At 44.8% G+C, this 20,197-nt stretch overlaps 1 protein-coding gene across 1 annotated transcript in view; it reads left to right on the top strand.

Moving 5' to 3' along the window:
* Window positions 1–20,197, top strand: part of T265_09770 (hypothetical protein) — a gene marked incomplete at both ends in the record, with an annotated part of 36,939 nt that overhangs the window by 11,488 nt on the left and 5,254 nt on the right. The window contains 4 exons of the mRNA XM_009175944.1: window positions 601–805; window positions 11,556–11,626; window positions 14,405–14,590; window positions 15,310–15,430. Coding sequence (XP_009174208.1) covers window positions 601–805; window positions 11,556–11,626; window positions 14,405–14,590; window positions 15,310–15,430 — 583 coding nt within the window. The remainder of the gene's footprint in view (window positions 1–600; window positions 806–11,555; window positions 11,627–14,404; window positions 14,591–15,309; window positions 15,431–20,197) is intronic.

The following is a 20,197-nucleotide window of genomic DNA, read 5'->3' on the forward strand; positions in this document are numbered from 1 at the left end:
CCAGGAGACTGTTCTTCAGACCTCTAACCATTGACTAACCTGGTATGAGAGACTCTAAGTGTCTTGGGGACATTCCCCTGTATGACTCAATGGATTGCTGAGGTGCGCAAACCGTCACACCACGGTAAGGTGCAGTCTCTCCGTGACGGCCATCTGTGATTGGTTTAATCGGGCGCATCAATTTTAGATGAAAAAGATATATCAGTTGTAAAATCCATCAGAAGCGCGTAGTGTCTGATGCGGTTCCTTACAGTCAATCCTCCCACGAGGTAGCCTCCTTAACGATACAGGGTTTTGGTTTTGTCTGACAGTGTTTCCTTGCGAGAGGGTGCATTGCTTTGAGGCCTAGAAGGAATTCCATGAAACGGTTAATTAACTCACTGACACAAAACGAAAATCATCGGGCATCGAAGCTGGCAAAAACCGGTGTTCATTTTTTCTCCCAACTAAATTTTATTTTGCCGTGTAGGTTTGATGATCGCCAACCCACGACTATTACAAAAGGGGGCTACGATAAACAGCGTTTGAAAGCCGCTGCCATATTGTCTTCTTACGAATATTGGTTTACTTCATGGTCGTTTGTTACCTTTTTCTCTGCAGAACCGTCTTGATGCACCTGTTATTCCCTCTGTGAGTCGGCCGGAGTCTGCGTCAACCGGAAGTCCTTTCTCAAAACATGCACCTGGTATGGGTGTTAGATTACGCGCCACCCCCGATGATCGGCCCACAATGCATCAACGCCTTTTGGACCGTGGCCGGGCTCAGCGCTTTCGGACTTGCATTAGTGCTCCCATTACCGAACTAGGTGAGCCCTGATTTTAGAAATGTTTTGGTACAAGAGATGCGATCACGCCTATTATCTTGCGAGTGAATGAATAGAACGGCCACGTTGTCCTCTCTGGCCTGAATAAGTTTTTTGCTTAGTGTCTCCGAAACGATTACGTACATCCATAGCGGGTTTTATCGATCTTTCTCCTTTGTTTTGCCGTTGCTGACTAAATTTTTTGCGCATATACTCTACCATGTAGCTTTGTCATCGGCTTGCTAAGAGTCCGCCAACTGTGGTCAAATTTAGCCATAGGTTTTATTCGTTGGCACTATGCCAACCTGACTGACGGCTCAACTCTAAACCGGAATTTCCTTGATCACTGTAATTCCGTAGACTAGTCTACGATACCAAGACTTTTTTCGGCCATAATGAGTCCTAACATCATGACGACGTCGCGTCACGTGGTTGCGTTCCTACGCAGTCGCTTGGGTAGGCTTGTGAAATCTGCAAGCAAACTATTGATCAGTGACCGTATGTCATCTGCCATGTCGTTTAATGAGTCAACTATATCCGGCTGACTAGGTAAGTCGTAGATCTGTGTGCGCAATCCTCACACCGACAGCGGATACACGCAGGGTCTTTCACGAGGTGCATTTCTTGATACTCTAGATTCGCGCATTCGCAACATACACCAAGCTGTGATGTACAAGCAGCTGCTTGTTTGTAACCAAGCCAACACAGACTGCTAATTTTCTACTGTGCATCACGTCTGTCGCCCGTAAGTCGCTTACACTACCAACAATCTATAAGTAGATCAGAAAGAATAACGCGCACGACGAGTGGATCTTTCATCTGATATGTCGTCACCGAAGGAGACACTCAACACGTGACCAATTGGTGTGGATTCCGTGATTGAGGATTGAGTGTATTCTGCCTAAGGGCAAGTTGATCACAATGCTGACCAGCCGCTAATGACCGAGCGATTAAGTGCTCAAACTACTAACTGGCAGGCCGTGGGTTCGGACCTCCCTGGAGTCTCATGCGAGGCGCATTGTTGATGATTCCCAATATGAGTGCTTGTGTGGATTCCGTGATTGAGGATTGAGTGTATTCTGCCTAAGGGCAAGTTGATCACAATGCTGACCAGCCGCTAATGACCGAGCGATTAAGTGCTCAAACTACTAACTGGCAGGCCGTGGGTTCGGACCTCCCTGGAGTCTCATGCGAGGCGCATTGTTGATGATTCCCAATAAGGATGAGTGCTTCTCAATTCTTTAGCATTGATGGACGGAACCTCACCTGCGATCCACATATTGCTTTTAACTAGGAAACAATGTGATTTCAAACCCGTGTTTTGACGTTGCCCACAATAAATACACGCAACTTCACGCAACACACATGCACGCAAACAAGACAACCGAACTCCACGGGTCCATGGAAAATCACCTAACACGTGCAGCAGTTATAGTGCAAAGCGAAGACCTTCTGCTTCCGAACCCTTACTCAAGAACGCTTACCAGCTACGCTTACACGTTAGGTCACCTTTTGACTTCACCTTGTCATTGTATTTATACTATACATGGTGCATTTAGTAACTGTAAGCTATGGTCTTGCACAGTATAAACTGTTATTAGTGCATACCACCGGTGGTTGATTAGATGGCATACCACCTTCTGATTCATAGTTTGACCATTTACACCAAGAGCACCGATAGTTACTTGCTGCTTAACGAGCTTGACTACCGATACTACGATACAAAAGAATGGCCCCATGGCTTCTGTTTAGCGGAACTGAGATTGGTCTAATTTTTTAGTCAATATTAAGAACTACTGAAATGATTGTGATCTTGATTGATGCATGAATTCTCAGTTTTGTGGCTACTATTTAAATCGGACAACGACCCAGATTCATAGATGACCACGTTAGGAGACCTAAAATGCGTCTCTTCCTCCCATCGAAGGCAGAATGTAGGGGGTTCATTTCAGTCGAAAAGACTGTGCACGTCAGTGCTTAACTGTCTTGAGATTGTTGACGATAATATTGATGTAAAGGTCAGATTACTGCCACAGGACCTTTTATTTGCCGTTTTTTGACCATAGATCCATAAATATGTGCGTCTTAGTTCACGCACCTTCAAATGGAACGGCATTGTCCTGCTTTCGAGTGCCACTCCAAAACGCATGATGCCAGTGCAGTTTATTCGTTCTACTACAGGCCAACTTCGCGTGACGTAGTTTTGGATGACCTATCTAGTGGGCTCCTAATCTATTGCAACTAAGATTCACTTGTTTGGATAATACAAGAGTAGGAGAATACCAAGGTTCCGAGAATTCAGGTCAGTTTTTGTGTTGATTGTTCAGTCACTACACACACACTGCTATGATGCGATGGTTCGTCCTCCGTATGTTTGATTACTTTCGATTAACAGCACTATATCAGGGAATTTGCAAGTACCACTCTACTGTAGACGGCGGTTGTTCAGTTCATGGTGGTACATAGACTAGGATATTGACAGAGTGCTGGGGACGACCAGTGTCCTCGGCCGAAGTCTTTAGCTCAAAAGCCTCATCGCAAGGCATTGTTGTTTGTCGGAAGATTCAAGCACATTATCAATTTCAAAGAACAAGCTGTCACTCCTGTCCCAACCCCCAATATGGAGGGCCAGGAGACCGTATTAATCTGACCTATGCCCTTTGACCAACCTGGTATGAAAGGTCCTGTGAGTGTCACATACATTTCCCAGTGTAACTCTATGAGCTATAGAGGTGCACTAACGGTCGTACTCACTAAGGTGCGTCCTCTTCGCGACAGTGTCCCGCAGTTGATGATAAATCGGAAGCGACTACTCAGACCGTCGAGAGGAAGACTGGACAGTAAATGACATACAGTAGCAGACCGCTATCAGCATTAGAGAAAACCTGTCATAGTACCTGCTCATATGGTTGTATCTTGAGAAAATTCAGATGCCTAATGGCACACCGTATTTATTACTCATTGTGCGAGAACTACGTTGCTTAATAGGATCACATTAAGATAAGATAATGTGAAATTCAAACAGCCTTAGCAGATGGCGAACCACACTAACCTGCGAATAGCTTTGGCGTTAACAGGAGGCGCAATGGAATCTCTTGTTCATGATATGCCTCAACTTAATGTGTCACACAAAGGCCATCATACTTTATGGACGTGTCAGATGTTAGATGCGGGTCTGTTGAATTTTCACTACGATCAATACCTGGACGTGTTTGAGGGGATCTTGATTTGGGTAGTTGGTAAAAATGATCACGTAAAAGAGGTTGTTACGCGTTTCTAATTGTAAAAGCTCTTGCGGTTACCTGATATGCATCCCTGATATTGCCCCATGAGCTTGACGACGGAAATCTTCCCGTAGAAAATGGGTATCCCCGTGGGTTTCGTTCAATCCAACAAATCGATTGTTGTCGAGCGTGAGTTCCCTTGTGGGGCATAACCTGATTCCGATCACGCCATGGTGCGTGCACGCCCGACAATTCGTTTCCCTTCAGGCACCCGCAAGTCTGCAAAAAGCATGCCAATCCACTATCTTCGAAGAACTACCACTGTTCAACAGTATTGATCTGAGCTAACCCAACAGTTTTCTACAGTAAACCACTACTGTGCTGGTAGTGAGCACGTGGGCATATGTGGACAAATGTGAATGGAGCCCTGCTAGTGGGGTTCATTGCTATCTGTCCGACTTCTCCGATTAGATCACATGAACACTGGATGTCGTCGAAACCGCTAGTCCTAATTGATGCAAGGAAATCCAAACCGGTGGGCAACGACTACGATGGCACACGCAAATCCTTCAAATGCCACATAGTGAAGAGTCTAAGGAAAAACAGAGCTCTGGTGGATATCGAAAGCTCGGGAGGTAGGAGGGCTTTTGCTACCGGAAACAGCCGTGCCCCATATCAACTGATACGATCGACTGGCCCTAAGAGATCAACGACAAGTGAAACAGTAAGTGAAAAAGGCGGTTCAATAATTCACTCTCAAAACGTCTACTGGAAAAATGGTCTGAACACCTCTGCGACAGCCTCTGGATACATTGCATACGGTCAACGGAATGTAGACTGTAATTACCCATCGGAAGAAGAAGTAAAGTATGATATATTGGTACTGGTGGAAATACACCAGGACCGGACGGTCTATCCAGCCCTGTTCAAAGAAGGGGGAGAATCGTTGGTGATCCATCTAACAAAACTTATTGGTGCGTTATTGGATGAAAAGAAAGTGCCTGAAGAATGGGGTTTGTCGACAGCTATTCTCATCTTCAAACAGGGTACCCGGACACTGTGTGAAAGCCACCGTGGCATCGGTGGTTGTTGCGTTGAAGGTGCTCTCTCATTCTTCCTAACCTTCGAAGGTTGACTGAACAGAGGGAGTGGCAGATCCATCAAAACTAAGCTGGGTTCCGTCCTACAAGATGATGCATCGATCATATTTTCAATCTTAACAGGTTACGGAACAGTGACACTGTTTCCAGCGCCCAATAGTGGTTACCTGCCTTGATTTGAAGGTTGCCTTTGGCTCTGTGAACCGTCAAGCACCTTGGCAGTGTCTGTAAAGCAAAGGTGTTCCCACTAAACTCTTCACCCTCCTTAGGGCACTGTTCGCCATCTCCCTCAGACATGCGAAGGTTTACAAAAAACCTTCGCCTGAGTCCACTTCATCAATGGTGTCAAGCAAGGTTGTCTTCTTTCACCATTCCTCTTCAGTTCGGTCATTAATATGGAGCTCACCGTCAGGCTCTAATGCCTGTGAGGTCGATGTGCTCCCGAGGCATTCGCTCACAGATATCGAGTACGCAGACGACAAGGCTGTTCTCGATATGTTACAAACAGTATTAAATAATCTAATGCTCCCTCACGGTTTGGTGTGCGCTTCACACTCGTGAAGTGCTGCTGCAAGACTGGACCCCAACCCTAACGTCTTGCATGCAAATGAGCCGATTGGAGTAGTAGACAAATATGTCTATCAGTTCCTTTTGTCTCGCAAAAGGATTGAGAAGGCTAGAGTAGCTTTCGTGAACCTGTATCACCTATGGCCTAAACGTAAAATCAGCTTACCGGTCAACGTTCGAGTTTACAGAGCTGTGGTGTGTTCTATATTATTGTACGGGTCAGTAACCTGGCCGCTGTGCGCCGAGGACGTCAAAAGATTTTAAGTGTTTGAGCATCGGTGTCCTCGGAGCACTGCTCAATTTTGGTGGGAACGCCAGATCAGTACTGCATAGCTCCCTTCCCAATCCCCCAATTAACAGTCAGTCCACTGACAGTGCTGAATGCACGCACTTATTTATCAGCTTCCGCCTCCAACGCGCGGCTATCTACCCCACCTCCCCGAATCATCATCAGTGAACGAAACTGTGGCAGCTACAACCACTGTACGACAAGTACGCGGTTATTACAGCTGACAGTGGTAATGATGATGAATGCTGAAGTATGCTGAATGGTTTTCGGAAGAAATAACTCACCCATGATGGATGAACTAATCACGCTGTCTAGGTCGCGCTGACTTGGCCACATGCCCCGCATGCCAGTCGGCCTACTCCTTCGAAGGGCTCTTTTCGCACAACCACGTAGAAATGACCCAGAGGAGGTCAAACTGATTTGCAAAAGAAATATGAAAGTCATTATCAGCAAACACAGTTGCGCTGGTCATTGCCGTCTCCCTGGATAGGGACCCCGAGACGGGACTCATCATTTGTCAAAGACATTGTCAGACGTGGCCCAGTCGCGCCCTCAATGGCGTTCATGCATCCAAGCCATTGCCTTCAATTCATATCTCCCCTTCCAACTCCCAATTAAAAGCCCACTGGCCACTCTAGTTACGCATCAATTATATTAGCTACCGCCTTCAGTGCTCAACTATCTCCCCCATCTCCCCCAAACCGTCGGTGAACGCAAATGGCAGCTAGAACCATTGTACAGAAGTACGCGGTTCTTACAGCTGATGATGTGTATATGAATGTATGAGCGTGAGCTTTACTTGGGTTTGGTCAACGCTAGGATCACTTCACAGTATTGCGTACCGAATTATTCGATGCAAGCTCAGTTATGAGATAATGACCCAGCTGAGAATAGAAACTGTATTTTCCGACCGGCTTTTTAGTGTACTGTTTCTTTAAGGTACAAGTACAAATTGGTCATCGTGGGAATCAAAGCGTCTGCAATTTTTCCCAGATATCGACAAATCAGGTTAGGTTAATCTAATTTGGATCCTCGCTTGTGTATTTTATATGCTTGCTTAATCACGAAACGGATGCGAAACCTCTTATTGGACTGCAATGAGTGTGTGACAGTTTACCTGTTCTTTATTTTTCTCGGAAATTTACTTTATCGCGGATGCTTTTCTTCACCTTATGACACATCCAAAGACGATCTGTCAAAGAAATACGGAACAGCAACAACAAGTTACCTTCAGTATCTTCGATTAATCAGATTCTCTAAAACATCGGGCATTTAGGTTCTAAGCAGCATCTCATATTTATTGCCTCTTGTGAAAGAATCCTGTTTCAGACGTAATCAAATAAAAGACATTAATATGTAGGGAAGACAAATGGTTAGATACATGACCTCAGAGGCATCTGGTTTTCACAAACCTATCGATTTGTTCGATACCACCGAAGGTGAGCCTCACCCAGAAGGGACCATATTGACCAGATCCCAAGAGTGGATCCTCATTGGGGAACCACCAAGTTTTGTTCATACAAAAATATGGTACTGGTTTGATGACGTCACTCCTTTTCCTTATTTGAAATGTTACACTGTATATTCGGCTCATGATCTGTCTATGATCGATCAGTATTAGCATGAAAATGACATGCAACGAGATCGTTTAATTAAGGAATTTGTGCTGGCTGTTTGAACGTCTTCGGTTGTCTCTTAGTCATCGCACCCTCTGTAGTTCGACCTGTGACAAAATTCTTAAGGGTTTCGTATCACCTCAAAAAGCGCACAAATTTGGCACTGATTTTCGGCCTAATTATGTTTAGCTGGTGCTACCTAAATTCGTCATATGTATTCCTTTACACAGACTTTGATCTGCTAATTTGAACGGTAAAAAAAGCTCTTGATACATCCAGTATGAAGGATATCTTCTCAGGTGTTGTGCCAAATTTGACCGCAATGTTCACATTGAGGCCTGCCTTTTCTGGATCGCTCTCGGGTCGGTATCAGGCGAGAGCTGTTTGTGTTACCTCTTACTACTTACAAAGTACAAGTAGGCGACATTTGGTTCGTTCTCGCTCATCTCAGCATCTGCTTCTGGCACCTGTCCACTTGTCGCTAGGGCTCCTTCGTACACATTCGTACGCACCACTAGTCCCGGCACTTTGGTTTCCTCATACTGAACTCTCTCCGACGACGTTGTCAGTCTTTTGAGTCGTGAAGGGCATGTGCAAATAGGCACGGTGAGGCGTCCCAGTGATTTAGTCAGGTGAATAAACAGACCAAATGTGTATCTTAATATTCGTAGGAACTTATGCATGCAAATGACACGTTTTTTGGCGACGGAGAAGGAGGCATCCACTGGATGGGTACTCGATCCGGCGCGTGTTTTTCTCCGGTGTCTCTCTTGATCCCGTCGGACTTCTGTTACTGCCTGAAGGACCAAGGGGTCGCAACAAGACGACAATGGCCATGTTCGTATCGATAGCTAGGTAGTCGCGGAACTTGTGGAGATCGTCATTTTTGTCTGGACTCACTCCACCCACTAGCTTGGATCATTGTGCTGTGTACCTATACATTCACGTGCACTGCAATCATCAGGTCTTTTACAGTAGCCGGTAGTGCATCCGCGCACTGGGTTACTTGCAACCTCTATGGATGACACAGACACAGTCAAGGTGAAACGAAACAACTGCACAAATACCTGCAACAGTAAACATATGTTCGTCGTTTCCGACCTCCCTTCCCCCGTGATCCGGCTTTGCTTTCTTACAAGCGACTTCCCATCGCCCGAAGAGAGAAAAATCACTCCCTATAAGAAGCACTGCTTATACCAATCGTCTAAAATCCGTTTTCATCACTTTTTCTAACCAAAATTATCGACCCATCATCCAAGGTTCATGTCTGTGGTGAGTAGAGAGCACCATCCAAAATGAGCCAGACAAACGTGTGCGATGTACGGAACTGCGCACACAACCGATAATCGGTTGGATCTCGGTAACTGCGTAGTTAATCATAATAGAAGAAGCTGTAGATAATGCGAGATTAAAATTTCATTCTACAGTATTTTTTTATCCTGATTCGTGTTCCGAAAGTAGGTTTTGTCTCAAAGGTACGGTACTCCTGGCATCGCAAGCAGGAGTCTCAACAATGGCACATCACAGCCAGCACGACAACAGTGACGGCACATCCCAACCAAAGTACACACACATCGTGTGTCCACGCTTACAGAGTTAACACATATACGCTGGTCGCATCTGACTACCAAATGGTCTTAGGAACACATCAACCAGAGGATATGATAGTGGTCTCAAACCGCCTTGTACTTGGCCTTTCTGCAGTTGGCCGTAAAAATTCTTGGAGAAGGTTGCCACGGCAAACGAATCGTCGGTTTGTGACGTCTTATTCTATCACTTGAGACTTCCCATACTGATCTGTTCTGTTCATGCGTATCCCGTTCTTCCATTTAGTGTCTTTATATCAGACCTTTAGGGTACCTTTTTCGTCACACATCGATTCGTAATTGAAAAAAAAACATGCAGTGGATAACGCCAATTGTCAACCGAGTTGCCGGCTTTCTTTCCTTTCTCTTTTATTCGCCTTGCTTCAATAGCAACTCATGTCTGGTTGCGCGCTTCAGGACCAGCTTTGGTCGTATCTAGTGTCCGTTTCGTTTTTTGTGCTGTTCGAATCTGCATGTCACGTGACCGCGCGGATTAGATCACTTCTGTTATGTCTCGAAGATGTCATCGGTGTTTCTTCACACCTGCAATGTGTGGTTTATAGAAATCTTAGTTGGTTTACGGGTGTCCGATATTGAGAACACGTTTTTCTCACTATCCTTTTCGGCTATATCAATCCTTTCTACTCTTGCATTTACAGCGCTTGTGTGACTTTCTAGTGCTGTCCCATCGGTTCATTAGCTCCCAAGTGGTTTATCTCCGCTCCTCGAGTACTCTTCTATTTTCCTATCTTATCTTTGCGTCCGCGTACCATACACATACACTTTATTACATTATGAAGACAATTCTTACACCCTTTGGGCAGTTGTTTTCTCACTGCATTGCAATGCGCGAAGTTTTCGTTTTAGTCCGTTTCTTTTCTAGTGGCCAACAAAGAAAACCAGAAGGACCGGCATCTAGTTATTTATTCTCATCATACCTTTTACATCAGTACTGTTTGACGCGACCCTGGTCTATCTAAGTGGGAGACGGGCACTCACTATCTTCCTTCACTAACTGCGGGAATTTCGGCTAGATCGTATCGTATTCGCGAATGCACCCTTCTATTTTGTCGTTACAATACCACCACCACCATCACGAAGACAGTGGTGTTATACCTTCCGCGAAGCCGATGTTTGGGCTGCCGGAAGACATTGCTGTCGTTGTTTTTTGGAATATGGTTTGCTTTAAGGGGATCTGTGCACATCTGATTACACGTCTTTTGGGCTGGTTGTGAGACACGCTACTCTCGACCCCGTTTTCCCCTTCGAAAAAGCAGCTGTCAGTACCGGGTGAACTTGGACGACTGTTGTTGCGGGAGGGGGGGAGTAAAGTCATTTCTAACCGTGCAATATTAACAACTTTTGGAAAGCTTCAAACCGTTTGAATATATGCCTCAAGGAGAGATAGGTTTGATAAACATGATCTTGCTCTTTCTTGTCCACCAACTACGTTAACATGGCATTGAGTAGCTTTTCGTGTGTACCGGTTCTTTACATGCAAATAGCTTATTTTGTAGTTTTCTTGCTTTGTGTTTCTATTGCAAAAAAATCAAGGTAGTTCAGGTATATCATCTTTTTAGTGCGTAACTAATATGATATCCAAGGGAAACATGAGGGATGAAATACTGACAAGTTGTTCTTAGTTGGATAGGAGCAATCGAGATACAGCGGTTCGGTTCAAACCACCGACCTTTTGGTCAGTGAGTTCGCTTCTTGACCACTGAGCTATCTCGAGCTCCAAAAATAAAGATCCGATCTTATCTCTTTTTCAGTGTTTTTCTCTCTTTAGTGGAGGCTTTTGTGACGGCGTTGTGCTGTGCAAACCTTGTTGTGACCTAGCTTACGATACTTTGAGGAGTGCCCCTACCTCCTGAGGAAAGGCTCTGTACATATCCTTTAATGTTATCAGTTTTATGAAGAACGAGAGAATCGGCGAAGGTAAAGGTGTCTGATAAAATTTCAAATCCATTTAAATGTAAAAACAATTCCATATTTGAAATCCGACGTAAAGAAGGACGAAAGAATGAAGTTTGGCCTAGACATGTATGCGTTGCTGTAAGGCTAAGTTGTTTCGTATAGCCATGTTTCGAAGCAAGCGTTTGGCTAATATGACCACATCACACAATTGTGAAACCATTGCGGTTTGAAGTCCTGTTGTTTTACCAGGTAGTTGACCCTTATCCGTGTGGCGAAGACAGCGGTATCTTCGAGACCGTTAGACTTGACTGGTTTGTGTCACGATCGCCTGTCCTTATCCCTAAGTTTCTGGCCCTAAAATTCTGCTTCTGAATTAATTGTTTTTTCCTGGGCTGCGTGCAGTCCCTTTTTTGTGTCCAGATGCTTGAACACTTCCCTTGTTCGTTTCTTCTAGTTACCTTGCGCCAGCTTGCTTGGTCCGGAGTCCCTAGTGACTTGCGTCCCATCGTATGGAAACTGTTGTGTGTAAGTCTCTTTGGCTTCCTTGTGCGTCAGTGAGGTCCATGTCATTTCTAGCTAGATTCGTATTGAAATGTTATTTATTCACCTGCGTACTCCTACGGTACTATAACCCCACCGTATCGACCCTCTTCTTCCAATGCGATCGTGTGGCCATGTATAATCAACGCAGTGTCAGGCTATTTTTCACTCTCCAATACAACTGCATTCCCTGGAATTTCACCAGGTCGTCGGGTCCACCATATCTAAAAGGAATCAATGGTGATATGTTTACCGGACAGCCGGCAAAATGTTCCTACCCTATCGTTTGTAGCCACTGTTTCATGGCTCCAGTGGTTAGAGCGTGAATTTACTGACCGGAAGCTCCGTAGTTCGAACCCGACCACTGCCTCTCGACTTCCCCTGTCTAGCCTTGGGCAACCTGGCAGTATCCTAGACCTCGTGATCCCTTTTCGGGTAGCATGATAGTTAAGCACCGAAAGGGTGCTACAACTGAGCGGTTGTTTATTTTCAGCCTTCCTAGGGCGATTTGTTCCTCTTCGGGAGACCGAAGCAATTTTTACTTACATTCGTTTTTATAAATTTGGATTATTTTAGGTATTGAATTTCGAAAGTATGCGTGATTCGTCCACCAAGTCCCCGTTTTGCCATACTCATCACAAGTGAGCACTCTTTCTGTGGTAATTCTTGCGGCACTGGGGCATTTTTAGAAGCAAACCTCAGCACCAGTCAGAAGATAAAAATAGTTAATCGTTCAGCAGTAGCACCCTTTCGGTCCCCAGCTGCCATACCAGAAAGGAGGCAGGAGGGCTGGGATATTACCAGGTTGCCCAAGCCTAGACAAAAGCGGTCGTAAGCCGGCACCTCAACCACTCAGCTATCTCGGTCAGAAAACACTTTCTGGTTTCCGAACTAGCTTATCTACGCCACCGTCCAAGTAATAACATAGCCATAGCTTTACCCGAAACAGGCGATATCAGTGATTCTTCCGCCCGCCCCCCTCATTCTGAGGTTGGCAACTGAGCGTATTGGAAAGTCTGTCATGCGAATCACAATTGAAACACCTTCCGGCCTTTAATTTCGCCAATCTCTGGATCGCGGTCGATCTCATGTCATGCGTCCATTAAGGAGACGACCATCATTGTAGACTCTTCTCACCAGCAACTCCAAGGCCCAGCACTTAGGGGGCCGTGGAAGTCCGTGCCCTCGGTGTTGTGTAGCAATTGACGACTGTGGAATAAGTGCAATATCGCTAGGATGCTTGTGGAGCAACGCGAGAAATTTGAGGCAGGATGAAAAAACGAGTATACCAACTTGTGCGAACCTCAAGCCGTACGAACTTCCCTCCGTAGTGTTGCATAAGCTGGTACAGATCATAAAAACGATAATATGCCCCGATGAAACGCAAAACTGTTCCGGACAAGTGCAAAACGGGTACAGGCGACCGTGTGGGACTCACTACGATGCATTGTGACACTTTTGAGTATAAGATTAGCTCAGGTCGGCAGTTAGTCATAGTTCAAGCTCGACAGAGGTATAATGGAGCTAAATTTAAGAATGTGGAAATAATGGAAGGTCTGGAATCATGTTCTTGTGAAGTAAGCTGTATGTGGATCGTCATACTGAAATCACATGGACCTAATGAGCGCCGTCCCGATGTAAGAATCGTAAGAATCCTTAAACCATCAAAGAATCACCACCGCAAGCTCGCCGGCCGAAGTCTTTTTTTTGTACACACTGCCGACAATATATGGACTCATCGGGGCCATCCAAATTATAATTTCCTCTGCTGAGAATCACGGGATTCTATTTAGAATTCTCAACGATGTGACTGATGCCTCAGTTTATTGTGCTTTGAATATGTCCAAGATTCATCCGAGAACCTCATGTTTGTGCATTTTATGTGTGTACGGTGTATGTCGCGCATCCAATGAGGGCAGTCTCTGTGGCTTTGTGGTGGTCATTTCGCTTTTTATAGCAATCTCTTTCAGTTGTAACACCCTGTGCCTGCCTAGCTGTCATGCCACCCGAAGGAAGCCAGTTTGCCCAAGCCTAGATCCGAGAAGTGGTTCGAACCACAGACCTTCCGGCCAGTAAATTTGGGCCCTAACCACTGAGCCATCTGACAGATATTCCATTCTGTTCCTGTGTTTGTTTTTATCGACCGACCTCATTTGTCAGTGACTCTGATCGATAATCATATTTCTGATGCCCACAAGTCGCGTTTAGCCCTAAACTTGTTCGCTTACGTACCACGGAGCATTACCTGACGCGGCTTTTATGTCCAACAGATGTTCTCTAATGATGGCTAATGTGAATAGTCGTTACCTTGACTGAATACACTACTATCAAGGCTAATGAGACCTCTTCGACAACTAATGGTCAGCTTCGCTCTTTTGGGGACCCATGAAATAGACACTGATGGACGGGACAGCAATATCCCGAATATCGCACCAACTAGAACAGGAGTTGGTCTTTTTGCGGCATGTTCATCTAAAGAAGAATGTCATAGGCAGGGGATCCAGCTGGGACGCAGTAAACTAAATTAGCTTGCAGATGGATGTTTCACGAATCATCGTTGTATGTTGGCCAAATAATTACTTTGTTCAGTAATAATTCGCCCCCTTCAGGCACCTGTTTCCGCCATTAGTTGATGATACTTTATATTGCCAAGACAATATGTTATAATATCTTTCCCTAATAATATGTTATAAATTTTCGCTCTCGTTTCATTTTCTCTTCAGTAAATCATTTGTTGCGAATTGGTTTTTCTTGACTTTCCAGAACTATCTTCCTGCTAGTGAGGAACGAAGGGTCTCTGTGTTGGCAGAGAAACGCAGACAATACGCATCATTTGTGGAGCAGTATTTCCACTTGCGTGAACAACCATCGTGCAAACCAATGTTCCACCAAATTCAGAAGGACCTCACTCGCATGACCTTACTCTATCGAAGACCAGATCTCTTGGCGGTAAGCGACTTGAATTCCACTCTCTTTGTTCGATTAAGTCGTATCGACTATGAGTAGATGAGTGGTACTCACCGGTTCAACAAAAGTCCACTCGCCCCGAATATCCGGAACTGCACGTGTCCGAATGAGTTTGTTTGGCTTGGAGTAGAGCTGACATCCGCTCGCTGCTGATTGTCAGTCGAGTGGATTGTGGTCGGCTGTGGCTTTTTACCATTATGTGGTATGGGGAACAATTCATGTTAATGATCACGAACACACTAAATTGAATTCGCATTGTTCAGATTTGAGGAACCAAACAGTAGTCATCCGAGATTTAACATCAGAGTTGCTTGTTGACTAGGAGAAGCGTTAACCCAAATTCTCCTAGTGGATGGGGACTAACCTTTGATAAACAGAACTATAGGGACACTAAAATGCGGGTCATCCTGATGTCGATTTTTAAGTTTTGAAGACGCAAAAAGGCGCGTGACCAAAGGTAGAAAGTCTTCAGATGTGTTTTTTTTATCTTAACGTCTTTCGTGTGCCAACTCAAACTACCCCGATCGCTGAAACTACTTCTGAAGATGAGCCCAAATATGTACAACAGAGGTAATAGTTCAAGGCCGGACATTGTATTCAGTTTCACCTGGCGTCCAGAGGTTGTGAGGCTAACTCATTTGGTAGCTTTTTTCATCCCGCGTAATTTATACCACGTCTTCCTACTTTGACCGCCTTTTTAGATGTTTGAAAGAATCCTATTCATCTGGTCCATGAGGCACCCTGGTAGCGGCTACGTTCAGGGTATCAATGATCTCCTCACCCCGTTTTTCGTTGTATTTCTCGCGGAGTACACTCGTGTTGGTAAGTCACTGAGTACAGCCACTCATCCTAGTCCGGTCTACTGAGCGTCGCTCGTCAATGGTTGTGCATTGTGATAGACACATCTCGATCACTCACCAGATTAGAGTTCTTTCATCCGAACGATTGTTTCCAAACCAAAGCATCCCCATAACACCACCGTGGGACTGCCTTGCTTAGTACAAACTCAGGCTAACAAAATGTTATGTGGACATGGTGTTCATCAATAGATCTTGAGTAAAATAAGTTAATCTGTTTGGTAGTTGATCTGTTTGCTTCGCTCAGCAGTGGGATTGCGAAAAGAATAACTACGAAGCAGCAGCGGAGCTGTGTATATTCCAAAACATCACCAGATTGATCTATGCTGAGAAACTGCTGTCGAGTATTCTCTCTTTATTGGGAACATTTTCAACAGCACTCCCATTTAAAAACATCTAGAAGGGTTTATACTATAAACTGGCCAATAGAAATTGGTCCGATCAACGAGCAAACGATCGTCAGCTTCATTGAGATTTCGTCCTGTCAATAAAGCCAGTTCAATTGCCAAGCTCGTTGAACAGATCAGCAATCAATAAACCCACCGTTGCCACCAATATTTCAACACATTACGAAGTCAATCTATGTTGAAAAGCCGAGGACCACTGTACAGCTGTTACTCTCTTATTGGGAATCATCAGCAGTGGTGATGATAGCTTTTCAAATGGAAGTTTCATCCTCTGAAATCATTCTTCCTGTGAGCCGCGAAATCTCAATTGACAGTTACTTATTCTCCTCACTTGATCATCGGTCATCCACTTGATCGGATAATTCACCGAAAACCATAGGATCATCTGGTAACGTGGAAACCAGGCAACCGGAAGGACAAAGGCAATCGGTTTCGATTCACGGAGGTCAAGGTTGAAGTTCATCTGAACATCGCCGATCATAGAACAGGACAACTAGCCAATCAATTGAGTCGACCATCCAAAGGAGCAGTCACAACTAGAGGTCAGTCCCGTCCAACGAGACACATGTAATCAGGTACATGTCATTGCTCAACGCCTTCGCTACGATGCTAATCTGCTATGCACTTATGGTGTCACTTCGACTGATGACGAAGAGTTTGCAACCGATTTACCAAGTTCAGTCATAACGGTGGGGGTATTTTTGTGGTTTAATTTCCCTGCAGTGTAGATCCACCATATCAAACGAAATCCTGCGCGCCGGCAAAATTTTCTACTATATGATTATGAAATACCTTACATTTACAGGATACCAATAAAGCCTAAACGAGATAACAATCGCACGAGTGATTTGCTATCTTATCTATGGCTGTTTTGTCTGCTGGATAAAGCATGATTGACAAAGTTTTACTCATCCTAAGCAAGTCAATATAGTCGGCAAACGATGGTCTGTGGTAGAATGCAGCCCATGTCATTTATTTGCTATGAAACGGTAGTACAATGATTTCGCTGATGGTGCTTTTATAGAACTGTTTATCTTTGCTGAGAAGATGGAGATTGCTCGTCGTTGCAGAGTGCATCACTTCAGTCAGCAGCTAGTTTATGTAATTTCAATAGACGTTGTCATGTATGGCGCTTGGTTCAAAACAAAGAATGTATCAGAAACTAATGAAGTAAACAGTTGCGTTTCTGGTCCGTGCATAGAAATACTTCCTTCAAGATCATCGGCACGCACGATTCTTGAACAAAAGAAGATAGGTAGTCTGGCCGAACTCAGTATTTCTCCTGGACTGTTGAAAATACACTTCTTTAGCGGTTGTCTGTTTATAAAGGTCGTGTATAACTTTCTAGTGGTTGCAAGACAAAATTTCCCCTCCTTTGTTGTCGTTCTGCACGGGATCTTCTCGGGGTCAGAAACACTTTTTTGGTGCTCCTGAGTAGTGTTTCATATAAGATGAGAGTATCTGGCGATTACCCAAGTGTTTCAAGCCCTGAATAGTGCAGGTCGCATGCATTTTGAACGGGTTGATGTTCGAACCCGTAACCGTCAGATAGGGGTTGGCCGATCGGTGTAGACGTTAAATTTACGCAGTGTGATGTTATTATTGGGGCTTCAGAATCACGAATTCATGTTTGTCTTACTCGCGCATGTTTTCGTGGTACGTTTTCTTTTCGTAATGTGCAGATTATTTTACAAGTAACGGGATTACTAGCTTCCAAGTACCATACTGTGCAATAGGTGCCTCCTTTTTGGAAGTCGAAGGCACGTTAAGCCTCCTCCAATCATGGTACGACATTGATGGATTTGGGTAGAGGATAATGTTTACCAGAATCCCTGCCGTTTCTACTGCGTTCTGTGACATGATTAGTCCTTTTCTGGACATCCTCACAGCAAATGCCACGCTTATTACGTTAATCATTTGCACTACTGACTCAGTGACATGCACAATAATTAGCTAGGAGTGCTTTGCTTTAACGTTGAAAAAGCCTCTTAACCTATGGACGGCGTATTTGAATGTTTCATCTTTGGCGTCTTTGGCCTACATTTTCATTGTCCATACTTAGACTCTACGTACGTACGTATATGCATACATTTGGTCGACCACCGCCTGAATAAAGTTCTTAAGGTCGTGAAAGTTCTCTTCTAAAGGAGATCACGCTTAAACAGCCTTGGCGGTCACATCTGTTTTCGGATCTGCCTATCATATTGAACGGCACAGAGCAGCGTGTTAGCCATCTGAACGTTCCTAGCTGACTGTAAACTCGGAGAAATAATATTGGTGGCTGGTCAAGGGGGGCCAGTTCTAGAAACTACTCACAAGCCCAAGTAATGGTCCATGATTGTCAGGCTAGATATCAGAAGCGTACACTACGTGCAGGAGAAAGTCCGCTCTCGGGGTATTCAGACATGGATAGCTGGTAATAGTCAACAATCACTGCTCTAAAATCGTGGTCACATGAAGTCACTTTTCAGATACTTTGCCCTTGACCTTTTCCTCTGGAGATATTGCCTTTTGTGATAAGTCTACGCGGACTTCTTTCGCTCCCAGCTATGCTTCCTTTCCTCATTGTTTTTGAGTAATTGAGCACCAGCTTCTTTGTCGCTATCAATGAAGACGATGATTTAGGCCTAACACTCCTGAAAGCAGGTCATCTTCAGGACCCAGTAGGAACAGTTGAATCCAATGGTCTGTTTTAAGGAAATTGGTAGGCATCATTAGTGAATGAAGTCCGGGTCCTCTGTATGTGGCCTTCAGTAGTTTGCTCCAGTTTGAAGTGCCTCGATCCATAGGATGGGGGTTCATGGAATGCTACTTACGGCGCTACCATAGGGTTGGCATACCAAAATGTACCGATGCGTGTTGTAAGTAAGCCCACAAGGGCAGGCAGCTAAGCAGATGAATCTGATCGGTGAACTGCGTTCCTGGTAACTCAAGCCCGGACCACTTATAATGGTGCGATATGGTTAGCCACAGTTTCGGTATGAATGCAGGTAATCACTTCTAACACCATCATAGCTCATGCATTCCGCGAATTTCGCACAGGTTAGACAGGTCGCGTCAGTTTTGGCCAGCCTCTGATCTCCGTGTGTTTGATGTTCACCAAACAGTTCAAGGTAAGCAGCACAAGCACGGCCACAGTTGCTGCAAGTTCAGCTTGATCTGTCGAGAGATAGAAAGTCTTCCAGTATACGCTTGCATCTTGCACCTGCATCTCTCGAAGATTTTGAAGATGTCTATTTCCAGCTAGTATCACGCCGACTGTCCTTTGTTCCGAATTCCAATTTTACTGGGTTGGGCGATATTTTTTTCGGCCATTGTATCAACAACCTCTTGGTCTTCAGTTGCCGGTGCAGCAGCTGTTTCGCAAAGCCATTCTCCTCTACTCTCAACAACCGTGGACACTCCTTCAGGGTTGTCATCCTGTCTCGGTCGCTAGTTGCTCGCAGAGGAACCTCTCTCTGACACTTTTAGTTAAGGTGTTACACAGTATCCGCAACACCTATTGTATATGGAAGTTATTCATCTGTGGGGCATTACATCCGTACGTGGTCAACGTTTCAGCACCATGCGGTAAGACGGACAGAAATACGGCAATTCAAACCCTTGGCTCGGTATCGGTTTATGTTTCTCAAATTCAACCGTAGAATTCGCAACACAGAATCTCATAGACAACATTCAAACTAGCAGTCAGCATTCTACGGAGGTAGCAGGAGCTTGTACAGTTTCCTTTTCCTTTCCTTTCCTTTTCCTTTCTTGATGTTCAGAGCTGTGTAGTAGATTCCATCCGGCGGTAATTACCATATGAAGACAGCCTTCTTCAGTTTGATTCATAGGTCAAACGGTGCAGCAACAATCACGGATTTCTCCATAAGGCACTGCAGCCCGTAAAACATACACAACCAGTTATCCACAAAAATTGGCCAGAATTTCGGCCTGGTGGACCAGATTCTGAGTTGAAAAGTTTGATGTTGAGCAGACGTCCACGAAACCAATTTCGGAACTTCACACCAGTGTTGTACTTCACAAAGGCAACTTCTGTAATCCCTTCAACATGGAGGTTAAAAAGAATACTCGTGGAGCCAAACCTGTTTTTGTGGTAACGTCAAACCCATCTGTGGTTGACTCACATGTCCTAACTTTCACCCTCCGTAGTAACGGTATTTTCCTCAGCTTAGTTCTCAGTCTGAGCCTCCCGAGCTAGCGTTCACGTCAAAGCAATCACCAAGGATGCACCAAGGATGCCCGAAACGAAGTCAGGAACACTTGTACAGCGTTTCATATATATAACTTAAGCGGCAATAATTTTCCGGAAATTCTGACGCTTT

The sequence above is a fragment of the Opisthorchis viverrini genome, assembly GCF_000715545.1.
Source record: "Opisthorchis viverrini unplaced genomic scaffold opera_v5_300, whole genome shotgun sequence".
Lineage (NCBI taxonomy): Eukaryota > Metazoa > Platyhelminthes > Trematoda > Opisthorchiida > Opisthorchiidae > Opisthorchis > Opisthorchis viverrini.